Source organism: Gymnoscopelus microlampas (assembly GCF_963454915.1).
Source record: "Gymnoscopelus microlampas genome assembly, chromosome: 23".
Lineage (NCBI taxonomy): Eukaryota > Metazoa > Chordata > Actinopteri > Myctophiformes > Myctophidae > Gymnoscopelus > Gymnoscopelus microlampas.
This window is the reverse complement of record NC_139960.1, coordinates 6,814,551-6,829,616: the sequence shown is the minus strand read 5'-3', so window position 1 is coordinate 6,829,616 and position 15,066 is coordinate 6,814,551. Positions and strand designations below refer to the sequence as shown.

At 42.0% G+C, this 15,066-nt stretch overlaps 1 protein-coding gene across 2 annotated transcripts in view; it reads right to left on the bottom strand.

Annotated features, from left to right (window-relative positions):
- znf800b (zinc finger protein 800b) overlaps positions 1–15,066 on the bottom strand; it is a 63,928-nt gene that overhangs the window by 26,291 nt on the left and 22,571 nt on the right. The window contains exons 2-3 of one of the 2 annotated variants that reach the window (XM_084049607.1): positions 5,752–5,847; positions 1,705–2,155 (exon numbers count right to left, since the gene is read on the bottom strand). In XM_084049607.1, the coding sequence (XP_083905733.1) occupies positions 1,705–2,155; positions 5,752–5,802 (502 nt within the window). In that variant the 5' untranslated portion in view covers positions 5,803–5,847. The remainder of the gene's footprint in view (positions 1–1,704; positions 2,156–5,751; positions 5,848–15,066) is intronic. The other variant, XM_084049608.1, reaches the window with a different exon arrangement.

Below are 15,066 nucleotides of genomic sequence, written 5' to 3'. Positions count from 1 at the left end.
GTGTGTGTGTGTGTGTGTGTGTGTGTGTGTGTGTGTGTGTGTGTGTACGTGTGTGTGCGTGTGTTCAGACTAATGAATACTTGCCAGGTGCATGCAAGCTAATTAGAAGGTCTATTTTTAGAACATGTGAGAGACCTTTCCTCCTTCTCTCTAGGTAGGGCGAAGCGGGCAGGATGAATGAAAGGAAGTAGAGAAGTATGGAGATAAATAGAGAAGACGGAAATATGACGAAGGAAGTATATGGAAGGTAGGAAAAGAAAGGAATAACGGAAGGACTAACGAAAGGCAGGAATGATGGAAAAGGGATTGAGAACAATGACTTATAGAAGGACAGAGGAAATAGTGACAATGGTGAAAGGTGTATCACCAACACAAAACCTGTAGTTAAAGCGGCACTATGTAATTTTTTCCTCATGAATAGAATGTAATTTTGTCCTATCTATATGGTAGAGTATGTTAATACAATATAACTTATACAATAGGCTCTATGCACAGCAGCCATATTGGAAAGAAATTGGGCCTCTTCTTACTTCCTTCACAGGTGTTACCAATGATACTAATGAAGGCTCTGTTCCATTCTGGTCAGGGTGCTGATATCGTCACTAGAAACACTCCATTTTGGTTCCCAAATGGCCCCTTATGGTGGCTGTGTAACTCTGAGAGTGTACAAATGGAACCAAATGGACCCGTAAGGGTCCATTTGGTTCCATTTGTACACTCAGAGTTATGGCGGCCCTTGAAAATAAGACAACCACTACGCCACACTAAATGGAACAGAGCCTTAATTAGTATCATTGGTAACACCTGTGAAGGAAGTAAGGAAGGGTCCCAATTAATTCCCAATATGGCTGCTGTGCATATAGCCTATTGGGGTGGCTGTGTATTTTGTCTCCCTGCTCTTCTATTGAGACATTTAGATCGTGTCAAAGGTCATGTCTCACCTATAGACACAGGATCTGACACGAATTTTGACCTGAATGTCAAGATTAAATGTATCCCCTGAGCAAGCAGGCAGGCTCTACTAGCTCAATGGTAAATATGTCAGCACTTGCACAGGAAACCGGGTTCAAATCCGGGGGTAGAAGAGGAAAGTTACACAGTGCAGCTTTAAGATTAGAGACCGACTATAACACTCGTTATAAATGTTTATAATTAAGCAGAACAACTTTTAACAGGCTTTATGAAGTACTATAAGTGCTGGTCAGGAGGCATTATAAGCCAGGTCTAAATGGGTTAACCCATTAAGACCAGGAAAGCATCTGTCATTTTAGATTTTAACCACTTTAAACCATTATTTTATACTTTGGCTATTCAAAAATAGCAGATCTACAAGCTCAGGAATCCTGAATTTTGTTTTGCTACTTTTGAATTGGAATCCTGAAAAGTAACACAAGCTTGTAGATCTGCTATTTTTGAAATATCTTCAACATTTGTGCAAATCTTTGAATATATATATATCTTTAAAGCGAACATTTGTCACTCAAATCTATGCTTCTGGAGGTCCCTGGGACAAAATATTTGACAAATGTTAAAAAATATATATTCAAAGATTTGCACACATTTTCACGATTTTTCAAAAATAGCAGATCTACAAGCTCGTATGTATCTGCTATTTTTGAATAGCCAAAGAAATCTAAAATGACAGAGATGCGTTCACGGATTTGAATGGGTTAAAACACTCAAAACGCTCCAATCCGTTCTTACCCAGACTGTGACCATGGCCTCCAGGACTGCCCTGCGGCGGTTGTTCTTCCGTCTGACAACTCTGGTTCCGGGTAGAGCCCGAGGTCGCCGGTTCACCACCGGGACTGTCCTGGGGCTCCAGGGGTGGAATGGGCTTCCACTGCCCCGCCGCGGGCTGGGGCTGAATCTGGGGTATGGGTTTCCACAGAGCCCTGGCGGCGGGCGGTCGGGAACGGGAGGGACAATCCTCCTCCGCTTCCTGGTTCTGTGCGTCGGCGGCGGTCTCCATCGGAGTCTCTCCCCGGTTCTCGTCATCGTCGTCGGGGGAGGCCTCGTCTGAAGCCTGGGCCTGGAGTTGGGGTTGTTGTCCCGGGGATTGGGCTCCTCCTCCTCCTCCCTCGGGCTGAGGTTGTGATGGAGACTGGGTGTCTTCCTGGGGCTGTAAATCCTCATCGTCTTCCTCCATCTGATGCTATAAAAGAGAACGACAACACACAAATAGATAGGATTAAACAATGAAATAAAAGAAAATAGCTAGCAATAGGAAAACGAAAGATAGAGGGATGAATACGAGTGAAGCAATGCATGGGAAGGAGGAGAGGAAGAACGCCTTGAGGAAAGGCATATGGCTGTCACATATGGCCGATTAGACGACATTATCGTCTAATCGGAATTATTTGAGATAATAATCGTCATAATCGTTTCCATGTTGAAAAATGTTCACACATTTTTAAACATAAAATAGCAGATCTACAAGCTTACAACGTGTCACTTCGTGACGTGTTGTAAGCTTGTAGATCAGCTATTTCTGCTATGATCATTTCTTTGTATGTTTAAGTTATTTATCGGCCCTGTGAAATTTTTTATTACGAAGCCTTAAAGGCAATTAATCGCAATTATTTGAGCGACAATTAATCGTCAACTGAAGGAGTAGTTCACCCAAAAATTACTTATTTTCTATCCATTACACACCCCATGAAGCATTGAATTCACAGAGATTGTTAAGTTTTTGTCGCATTCCTAAGCCAATAATTTGATTACCGGCAGAAGGTGCTAATGTATCCGGTAGGAGACTCAAAGAGTCTTGTTTGAGTCTCCAACCAGAGAGACCGTCGGTCATCAAATCATTCGCTTAGAAATGCGACAAAAACTAAAAAATATCCATAAATTCAAGGCTTCATGGGCTGAGTAATTGATAGAAAACAGTTTATTGAGGAAAGTAGCAAAGGAGGACAGAGGAGAAAGACAAAAGATGGGGAACGGCGGTGCAAGGAGGCACATCCTATAATTACTCATCAGTAGGAAGTGTGGAGGTGCAGACAAGCTAAAACATTAAAAATCAGTTTCTGACAGGGGTGTTCCCAGTGGCGTCTTGTTCACGTCAAACACCACCAGGTGAGACGTCCAACCAGTCAGTCAGAGACACCGCTGATCCCACGTGTCACAGTGGTTTGATACAGTTGACAGCATACAGCAACCGGTGGTGGAAAGCAACTAAGTACATGTGTAGGGCTGTGTCACCATTACAAATTTAAGTGGACGATTAATTGTCACACAAATAATTGCCACCTGGCATTTTTGCCATTGAACAACAGAACATATGAATAAAACCTTTATTTCTGTTTGCCTTTTAGGCTTTGTAATCAAACATTGCACAGGGCAGATATGACAAATACCTTAAATATACAAAGAAATTACTGGCATAATTTAATAATACTTTAAAAAATGCAGAAATAGCTGATCTACAAGCTTACAACGCGTCACAAAGTGACGCGTTGTCACAAGCTTGTAGATCAGCTATTGTAAGCTTGTAGATCAGCTATTTCTGACGCGTTGTAAGCTTGTAGATCAGCTATTTCTGCTATTTTTGGAAAATATTTGAAAATGTATGAACATTTTTCAATGTGGAAACGACTATGGCAATAATGACGATTATCCAAAATAATTGCAATATCTCAAATAATTGTGATTAGGCGATTATGTAATAATTGTACCGGGGATTGGGCACTACATGTACCGTAGTTAAGTATAATTTTGAGGTATTTTTTACTAATGTATGTTCAGTGATCAATACACAGACGTAAAGGGTACTGACCTGACCTAACCTAAGTTTTCTGAACTGTACTGCACATAGCAACAGGAACCCCAAAAGGGGTTCCCGCCCAAAATGGGTTATTAAAAAAAAAAGAAAGCTGAACAGTTTAGTTAGCTGGCGTCTGCCCGACAGCGACGATTTGTAATTTAAGACTCAGCTTCTGTTATACAAATTAATTCTATCGTCTTAATTCTTATTTTATTCTTCTCTTACAAACACGCATGGGGGACGAGGAAACCAAAGGACAGCATTATGCATTGAAACTAACCAGAGGAAAAGTGATTCCACTGTTAATTAACTGAAGCTCTGTCTTCATAGTCCATAAGTATTGATGTGTGTGTGTGTGTGTGTGTGTGTGTGTGTGTGTGTGTGTGTGTGTGTGTGTGTGTGTGTGTGTGTGTGTGTGTCCTGAGCATCCAGAGAGTTGACGACAAGACATTAACCTTCTCTCACATCACACACACACACACACACACACACACACACACACACACACACACACACACACACACACACACACACACACACACACACACACACACACACACACACACACACACACACACACGTCAGACTTGGACCATCCTCTTAAGTGAAAGTGTGTGTGTCGCGGTGTGGTTACCTGCGCGCGTGTGTGTGTGTGTGTGTGTGTGTGTGTGTGTGTGTGTGTGTGTGTGTGTGTGTGTGTGTGTGTGTGTGTGTGTGTGTGTGTGTGTGTGTGTGTGTGTGTGTGTGTGTGTGTGTGTGTGTGTGTGTGTGTGCGTGTGTGCGTGCGTGCGTGCGTGCGTGCATAAGACTGTGGGTGAACCACAGACATAAGTAGGAAGTGGTAAATCTATGTAACAGCATCAAGGGGGGCAATTTCCCACTAAATTAAAAACAGGTTTATAGCACAGTAAAATACAGCCATCTATCACAACCACAGCTTAACAGCAGATGCATAGGGATGGGTGGGCCTGGGTCAACTTGTGTGCAACTGTCACCCATTTGAGATAGCAAAAGAAATATTGCCTATTATGATTATGCAAATGCATGAGGAAGCTTTATTTATGTACTGTATGTATTTATTCACGCATTTAAAGGTGATGTGTCCATCACTGATCAAAATGTATAGCCTATAATTTAATATTCTGCATAACCCTTGAGCCCTTTAAAGACAAGCTGAAATTAAAAGCATTTCCTAGGCATATCCATGGTCATAATGGAGACATAATTCACAATAGAGGGCAAAAAGAAATGTTAAGTGTCGCGACGTATTTGTGAGCTTGTAGATCGCCTATTTTGGCTATTTTGTGGAAATGTTTGAAAATGGATGAGCATTTTTCAACATGGAAACGATTATGGCGATTAAGCTAAAATAATTGAGATTATCTCAAATGATTGCGGTTACACGATAATGTAATAATTGTGACAGGCCTACAGTGGTGCAAAGTAACTAAGTACATTTACAAGTACTGTACTTAAGTACAATATTGAGGTACTTTTACTTTACTGGAGTATTTACAGTTTTCAGTACTTTTACCTCTACTCCACTACATCTCAGAGGCAAATATTGTACTTTTTGCTCCACTACAATTATTTGAAAACTTTAGTTACTAGTTACCTTGTAGATTTTGATTATTATTACAAAATCACTTCAACCCTATATACATTTCGTCCATTTGAAAATAGCCGATCTACAAGCTCACAATGCGTCGCATTGTGAGCTTGTAGATCTGGTATTTTAAAAATAATGTTACGCAATTTATACATTTGAAATGGGACATTCTGCATAATGAGTACTTTTGGTTACTTTAAGTTCATTTTGCATTCGGTAATTTGCAAGTATTTCTACGTTGCAGTACTAATAATTTCACTTAAGTAAAACATTTAGGGAATACTTTTTCCACCACTGCAGGCCTACGTAGGTCTGTCTGCAGTGGACAATGGAGTCAAGTGAGGGGAGTAGTTCCGGTAGCATGCATGGTACATACCTGTACCTGTCTGCGGGGACAGCTGGAGGTCTTCCTCCCAGCCTTCACCATAACGCTGCCCTCTCCTCTCCTCTCCTCTCACTACCAGCACAACACCTGTTGATAAAGAGGAGAGGGGGGGGTGTTATTTTCATAACCACTTATACACGTCTTTGGACTGGAAAAAAAACAAGCGAAAATAGCCACTCTACAAGCTCACAATGCCTCACCATATGACGTGTTGTGTAGATTGTCTATTTTCGTATTTGTTTCAATTACAAAAATAATTATGAAAGATCTTGTCGAGTTTACCCAAAATATTAGTTAATGTGGATACATTTTAATTAACCCATTGAGACCTGGAACGCATCTGTGTCACTTTAGATTTCTTTGGCGATTCAAAAATAGCAGATATACAAGCTCATAGCGCGGCACCGAGTGCCGCGCTACGAGCTTGTAGATCTGCTATTTTTGAAAAATCGTGAACATTTTTTTTTAAGATTTATTTTCAAAAAACTGTTCGCCTCAAGATTGTGATGTCATCAAACATAAATATCAAGCATATCAGTAAAAGGAAATGCATGTATACAGTCTGATCAGAAGCAGGGATAAAACATAATCCCCACCGGCCATAAAAGTGAATAAACAGAGGGAGGATATCAAAAGCAGAGCCCCCCCCCCCCAAAAAAAAGCAAATCGAACCCTTACTGTGACAATACACAGCTGTGTGTGTGTGTGTGTGTGTGTGTGTGTGTGTGTGTGTGTGTGTGTGTGTGTGTGTGTGTGTGTGTGTGTGTGTGTGTGTACTAGGACTCATTAGCACATCATCGACTTTTACAGGATGGATGACCAATCCAAAAAGTACATGAAACTTTCTTGCTAATTGGACTGCAGTGCAAATCAACTGCGTTTTTGTCCCACGTCCCTGTGACTTTGGCCTCTGCACACACAGGGCTGTCTGTCATGATGATGGTGGCAGAAATTCCTTTAGGGAGGGGAGGGGGGGGGAGAGAGAGAGAGAGAGAGAGAGAGAGAGAGAGAGAGAGAGAGAGAGAGAGAGAGAGAGAGAGAGAGAGAGAGAGAGAGAGAGAGCGAGAGAAAGTATTTTGGCATCAAAATGTACTTTAAGTACCAAAAGTAAAAGTACTCATTCGGCAGAAGGTCCCAGTTTTCAAATATCTAAAATGTATATAAATATGAAAATAGCAGATTTACAAGCTCACAACGCGTCTCACCGCGACGCGTTGTGAGCTCGTAGATCTGCTGTTTTCAAATAGCCGAAGTGTATATAGGAATGAAGTGAGAGAGAGAGGGGGGGAGAGAGAGAGAGAGAGAGAGAGAGAGAGAGAGAGAGAGAGAGAGAGAGAGAGAGAGAGAGAGAACCCTGTCAGCCAACCAAAGCTTTACTCACCCCCCCCACCAAGCTACACCAGTTTTTAGAAATGGTGAGAATGAGACAAACTTTAAGGTTTAACACATATCAACTGCTTTATAACTTCGGTTCTCTCCTCCCTATGTTTGTTAGGCAACTTTATTAAGTACTCGCACAACTGGCTCTTTCAAACGGGACTCAGTGGCCTCATAATGTCTGTGTATCTGTTTGGAAGTCCTAGTTTGTTGTATGTCAATACAGTGTGAGACTATTGGAGGGCAGAGCTCCTGCTGCCCTCTAGTGGTTATTCCCAGTTAAAACAGTTAAATCAACTCCAGCACACTGCATTTGACCTTTAAGTGGAGTCCACTAGTGGATGTGTAATCATTCAGGACAACACACAAAAAAACCTGAATCCCTGCCACAGCTGGGATTCTAAACATGATTTGAATTAAATATTTCATTCTGAGACATTGTTTTAAAAATGGCTATTTACTATAAGTAGTAAATTTAAATTCAATTCAATTTAAACAAGAAAATGTGCTCCTCGGAGCACAGGTCTCCGCCAGTACTGTTCCTGATTAATCCTGTCTTAAGTGTTACTTGATTAATCCTGTCTTAAGTGTTACTCCGCCATTTCTCAGCCATTTCGTGATTACTCCTGTCTTACCTCACTTTGAAAGAGGCACAGACTCTTTCAAAGTGACACATCTATTTATAGGCCGCTGATACGTCATGCGTCTCACTAGCCAATCAGAGCACACTCTTTCAACGTATTGTCACGTGTCACGTGAGGCTTGACCAATTTTAGCTTGGCCGAGGGGGGGGGGGGGGGGCAGAAAGTGAAAACATAGTCTCCTGGCGGAGACAATTAGTACGTTATTACAAGAACATGTCTCCACTCAAAATGCACAGGGGTCAATCATTCCAAACATAGCTACAAGGAAACGGTTGCCAATAGAACTGGAACATTATGTTTGTGTTTTATTTAAAAGGGTATCTTAACGAAATTACATTTTTGAGTGGTGCCAACCACTCCTATATCTGACTTTGTCTGTGTGTCCGGGTGTATGTCCAATAAACAAACACTGATGACAACATCAATACGGGGCTCATCAAAGGCACCACTCTCTTCACACAGGGTGTGATTTTTATTTCTCAGTCTATGAACCAAGCTCATTAAAACCTCATAATCACAGACTATTACTTCCATTAGGCCCAGTAGACAATTGCCTAGGGTGCCATGAGGCTGGGGGGGGCAGCGACCAAGCTTAGATTTTTACTTTTATTTTGTAAGAATTGAAAAATATATATTTGTTTATTTTTTTTATAGAACACATCATCATCATCGTCTGTTTTTACGCCTGGAGACCCCTGTCCAGGACAGGCTTCAGACACGCCTCCTCTGTAGACTTGGCTCAGATCGCATGCCCGTGCTGATGTCCCAGGTATTAAAAAGAACTCTTGCATTTGTACGTTGAAAGTATTTGAAAGACTAAAAGTTCGGCGTGCCCCATCAATGCACCCCTCTCTTTCATTCGTTTTTGGTTTCGCCCAACCATGTGCATCCAGGCGGCTCTGCTTTCAGATTCAACAGTGTGGCAGAATCAGAGGATGTTTACTGTGTTCTACCTACCTCGGTTTTTCACTCTCTGTGGCAACACGGAGGATGTGCACTGTGCAGTATAGACAGGTTTCTTGTTTACAAACATTAGTGGGTGTGTGCGCATTCAGGGTGCAAAACCACTTTAAAAGAAACACGCACCGCTGAGATTAATAAACTGTTTGATGAGAGTCAGCTAGAGCCATGAGCTGCAGTATGTGATGGTGTTCACGTTACCTAAAGTGTCAAACTAAATATATTAAGACCTTTATTGCTAGAAGGATGCATTCCAGATGATGTAAAGAGTGCTGCGTTCATCCCAAACAGAAACTGTTCATTGATTGCAAAGGTACAGTACAACATAACATACTGTACATGGGCATACGTGCACATGCAACAGCCACCCATGTGAATGGCAACGAGCCATGACTTATGTGCACCGCACATAAGTCACATTTCTTTGACATAAGACTTTCAGAGGTCTTTTGACTCCAGTTGGTTGCCTAGCTAACTACAGCTAATGTAGCTAATGTATGGTTCTAGCCACTGTAAAACACTGTAGCATTTTACTGCATCTACAGTATACAGCATTAACTCTTCACAGTAACATCGTTGCTGTCGTTCAGGAACCTTGAACTCTAAAAAATCTTTATTTCTTCTTTTTTTCCTCCATAAATTAATGACCTATCTATCTATATATACAATTTTGAATCCTGCGCCATGTCGGTTGTCCGTATGCGACGCCAGTGTGACGGTGTGACGTAATCTGACATCACGATGACAACGCCAGTGTGACGTAATCTCACGACAGCATGACATCACATGACATCACATCCTACCTATAAATTCTAGGATGCCGTCAGATCGCACCAGTTCGACGGCTTCCATAGTGGGTTTTGGTCATTGGAGAGGTGCTGCACGTCACCTCTTTCTGAAGTGGGTACTTTCAAAGCCTGCCGTGGATTTAGGAGAGCACAAAACTCTCTCTCACACTGTGAGGTGCCTGTAAGGTGGCACTGCAAAGTGAACGACGCCGAACTTCTAGTATCTACCTTACAATTTGAATCCTGCGCCATGTCGGTTGTCCGTTGTATGTATGTATGTACGTTGCAATCTGGCAAGAGTGATGCAACACTGCATCACTCTTACTGTCTGTCTGAAACTTTACACTACATCATCACAACAAACCAACCTGTTACCAAGACGACGATGACGATGAGACGGTCGTCCCGAATATGGACACAACGCCAGTGTGACGTAATCTCACGACACGATGACATCACATTGGACCCGTTTTGACTTTATTATGGAGATCTCTGGATCTGTCTGTCTGTTTCCCTTTCATGCCCATATATGGGGATCTATGTATCTGTTTGTATGTGTCCTTTTATGCCCATATATGGCATATATCTCTGTCGCTTTTTGTTTTGTTTCTTCTTTAAGCAGAATATGCAGCCTGCATAAATCTGCAATCATTCAAGTCATCATACCAGATGCTGGACTTTTCACTTTTTGACTGGGCCAGGCGACAGTTTCCAGTCCGCACTGCTTTCGCCACCACCATCAACAAATCACAAGGCCAGACACTTACAACAGTTGGAGTCTGGCTTCGATCCCCTGTCTTCACTCACGGACAACTATATGTTGCCAGCTCAAGAACGGGTGACCCAGCACGCCTAAAGTATGCCATACACCAGCAGGAAAAACCACACTGAAAACGTCACGGAAACGCCAGTGTGACGTAATCTCACGACACGATGACATCACATTGGACCCGTTTTTGACTTTATTATGGAGATCTCTGGATCTGTCTGTCTGTTTCCCTTTCATGCCCATATATGGGGATCTATGTATCTGTTTGTATGTGTCCTTTTATGCCCATATATGGCATATATCTCTGTCGCTTTTTGTTTGTTTCTTCTTTAAGCAGAATATGCAGCCTGCATAAATCTGCATCATTCAAGTCATCATCCCAGATGCTGGACTTTTCACTTTTGACTGGGCCAGGCGACAGTTTCCAGTCCGCACTGCTTTCGCCACCACCATCAACAAATCACAAGGCCAGACACTTACAACAGTTGGAGTCTGGCTTCGATCCCCTGTCTTCACTCACGGACAACTATATGTTGCCAGCTCAAGAACGGGTGACCCAGCACGCCTAAAGTATGCCATACACCAGCAGGAAAACCACACTGAAAACGTCACGGAAAACGTGGTTTTCACAAAAGTGCTTCTTCCCCACTGAGGTAAGGCTGTTGCATTCTTCCATGTGTCATTTCTCATTGCTCAACATAACTAACAATGCCTACAACTTCACACAAACATCACTGCCTTCACTATCACATGATCCATGGTGGACGTCTCACATTGTCTGCTTGACTCCTGCCTTCTCCTTTTCTCCCATTCTGCAGGCTCTGCCATGACAACCTGTGGACCTGACGACGTCGCCACTGTCTTTCACACCATTTCATTCTTATCCACCCTTTACACAAATAAACTGCTAACTTCATCTCCTGCGATTTCAACTATCTTTTCACATTGTACACCACTGCACACTCCCCACAGGTCTGCCATACCAGGTCTGAGTAATCACAAAGTGGGTTTTGGTCATTGGAGAGGTGATGCACGTCACCTCTTTCTGAAGTGGGTACTTTCAAAGCCTGCCGTGGATTTAGGAGAGCACAAAACTCTCTCTCACACTGTGAGGTGCCTGTAAGGTGGCACTGCAAAGTGAACGACGCGTCACGCTAGACGTTCGGGCCGCGTAGCGGCCCGAACTTCTAGTATATATACAATTTGAATCCTGCGCCATGTCGGTTGTCAGTATGTATGTACGTTGTATGTGGCCAGTGTGACGTAATCTGACATCACGCCAGTGTGACGTAATCTGACATCACGATGAGACGGTCGTCCCGAATATGGACACAACGCCAGTGTGACGTAATCTCACGACAGCATGACATCACGCATGACATCACATCCTACCTATAAATTCTAGGATGCCGTCAGATCGCACCAGTTCGACGGTTTCTGAAGTGGGTACTTTCAAAGCCTGCCGTGGATTTAGGAGAGCACAAAACTCTCTCTCACACTGTGAGGTGCCTGTAAGGTGGCACTGCAAAGTGAACGACGCGTCACGCTAGACGTTCGGGCCGCGTAGCGGCCCGAACTTCTAGTTTCTTACATTTCTGATCATGAACAATCCAGCCTCTTCCGCTCATAAGCTTGCCATGGCTTCAAGCTCTGCAATTTGTCTAAAAAGGCTTTTGTCCACCACAAAAGGCTTTTGGACTTATGTAATTTTCTTTTAGTACTTTGAAATTTACCTGACAGGTGTCTCGCCTCCACTGCTCGCAAAGTGCTTCCAAACATTGTATGGCCTTAATTGAGCAATTTGACCTGCTGTAGTACACGTCACAGGCAAAAGACTGACAAAAGACACTGACAAAGTAGAATAAGCCATTCAATAATCACATATATAGTGGGGAGGAAATCATAAGGTCTAGACTTGATGAAAAACACAATAATTATGATTTAGGAAAGTTATAAACTTGCTGAAGTTAGAGTTCTCCTCCTAACACCATGGACCCTCTCTCTCTCTCTCTCTCTCTCTCTCTCTCTCTCTCTCTCTCTCTCTCTCTCTCTCTCTCTCTCTCTCTCTCTCTCTCTCTCTCTCTCTCTCTCTCTCTCTCTCTCTCTCTCTCTCTCTCTCTCTCTCTCTCTCTCTCTCTCTCTCTCTCTCTCTCTCTCTCTCTCTCTCTCTCTCTCTCTCTCTCTCTCTCTCTCTCTCTCTCTCTCTCTCTTACACACACACCAAAATAATAAAAATAAAAGCCTAGTTTTCCAATACCAACTACCTCATCAAGAACAGCAGCATAACACTGAACATCAGACTTATAATTATATTAACAATAATAATAATAATAAGGCCTATTTCGTCCCACAGCTGGTGGGGGTAGTTAGGGGTTAAGTGTCTTTCTCAGGGACACCTCGACACATTACTGGAGCCCGGGAATCGAACCTGGGACCTTCTGTTTATCACGTGGCTGGGCTCGCTACCTGAATCAGCTTACAGACTTTGTCCACAAAGCCAGGCGTATTATGAATAAAACAGTGACAATGACATATCAGCCTCATTGTCATTCCTTTAGAACCGGTGGCCTCAGATGCTTCCACACAAGATGCTGTCAAGGACAACGTTCACAGGGAGGGTTGATGACATTTCCACCAGAGACCTAACCATCTATCACCACCAGTGGTGGAAAGTAACTAAGTACATTTACTCAAGTAAAAAAAACAGTAAGTTCCTCAAAAGTACACTTTTGAGGAATTTTGACTATTTCCCATTTTCAGTACTTTTACTTCTACTCCATCTCAGAGGCAAATATTTATATAATTATAATATATATAATATATAATAATTATTTGAAAACTTCAGTTACTAGTTACTTTTCAGATATAAATGATGATATTATGAAACCATACACATTAACCACTTTAGCCCTATTTTATACATAGGCTATTTGAAAATAGCCGATCTACAAGCTCACAAGGCGTTGCGATGCAACGCGTTGTGAGCTTGTAGATCTGCTATTTTCAAACATTTTGATACTTTTACTTTTGGTAATTTAAGTACATTTTTTTTGTACTTTTACGCACGCTCACTTTGAATTCTGGACTTTTACTTGTAACCGAGTTATATAGTCTATATTGCAGTATTGATACTTATACTTAAGTAAAGCATTTGAGTACTTTTTCCACCACTGCTATCACCACATCCACCTGACCTGACACAGTGGGCCCGCAGTACCGCCCAACGGCCACAGGAGGGAGACAAACCCATAGATTCTAAAGTTAAGACAGGCCTGAAAAGTTTGTGGATGATGTCACTAGTGTTCCCAGACAAAACATGATGCTACTATCCCTTCTTTAGCTACGCAATTATGTCACAGGTACTTATTCTCAGTGGTGTAAAGTAACTAAGTACATTTACTCAAGTACTGTACTTAAAGGAGGAGTTCACCCAAAAAAATTACTTATTTTCTATCAATTACACACTAATTTAAGTAAATAATAGTACTAATTTAAGTACATTTTGATGCCAATACTTTTGTACTTTTACTCAAGCAATATTTTGAACACAGGCATTTTACTTGTAGCAGAGTATTTCTACACTGTGGTATTGCTACTTTTACTTCAGTCAAATATCTGAGTACTTTTTCCACCACTGCTTATTCTACACAGATGATGTCACTCTTTCTTAGAAATGGAGATTATGATGTCACAGCAGATGCTTAAGTCATGATCTTACTGCACACAGATTAGGTCACAGTTCCTTATCCTGAGAAGATCATGTCACAGCCGTTTATTCCATACTGCATGGTGTAAGACACTGGTTCTCAAGGTGGGGTCCAGGGACCCAGCAAAAATGAGGAACGGTTTAAACACTTAAAGGAGTAGTTTGCCCAAAAATGTTCTTATTTTCTATCAATTACACACCCCATGAAGCCTTGGATTCGTGGAGATTTTTTTTGTTTTTGTCGCATTTTCCTAAAAGCCAATGATTTGATGATCGGCAAAGTCTCCAGTAGGAGACTATAAGAGTCTCCTACTGAGTCTCCTAACCAATGACCCGGTCATACAATTATTGTCTCAGGAATGCGACAAAAACAAAACAAATCTTCATGAATTCAAGTCTTCATGGGGTGTGTAATTAATAGAAAACAAGTAATTTTTTGAGTGAACTAGTCTTTTATCATTTCATTTTCTGGCCATTCGAAAATAGCCCATCTACGAGCTGCGAGCTTGTAGATGAGCTATTTTCAAATGATGCTGACAAATGTCGACAAACCGTCTCTTATTTCGTGCCTTAGAACATTGGTTCTCAAAGTGGAGTCTGGGGACCCCCAGGGGTCCTTGAGGGAGTTCCAGGGGGTCCCCAGCTAAATGATAGATTAGGCACCAAATGGACCCTTACGGGTCTGTAACTCTGAGAGTGTACAAATGGAACCAAATGGACCCGTTTGTACACTCTCAGAGTTAAATTAACATTGATTTTACAATATAAATTGGGGTCCCATAGATAGAAATGCCAGTAAATGGGGGTCTGTAGCCTAAAAGCATGTCAAACGTGGGGTCCTTGAAATTAAAATGGTGGAAAATCACTGCTAGAGCCGTAAGAATCTTCTCTTATGGGGGTCCCTGGCTTATCTTTTCAAATGGGGGTCCGCAGGCTAATAAGTGTCCATTTGGGGGTCCTTGACATGAAAAAGTTTGAGAACCACTGCCTTAGAACCACTGGTCTAGGACAATCCTCTGAGTCTCTAAAGTAAACAGTGTTCTGTCATGTTGTGTAGATTAG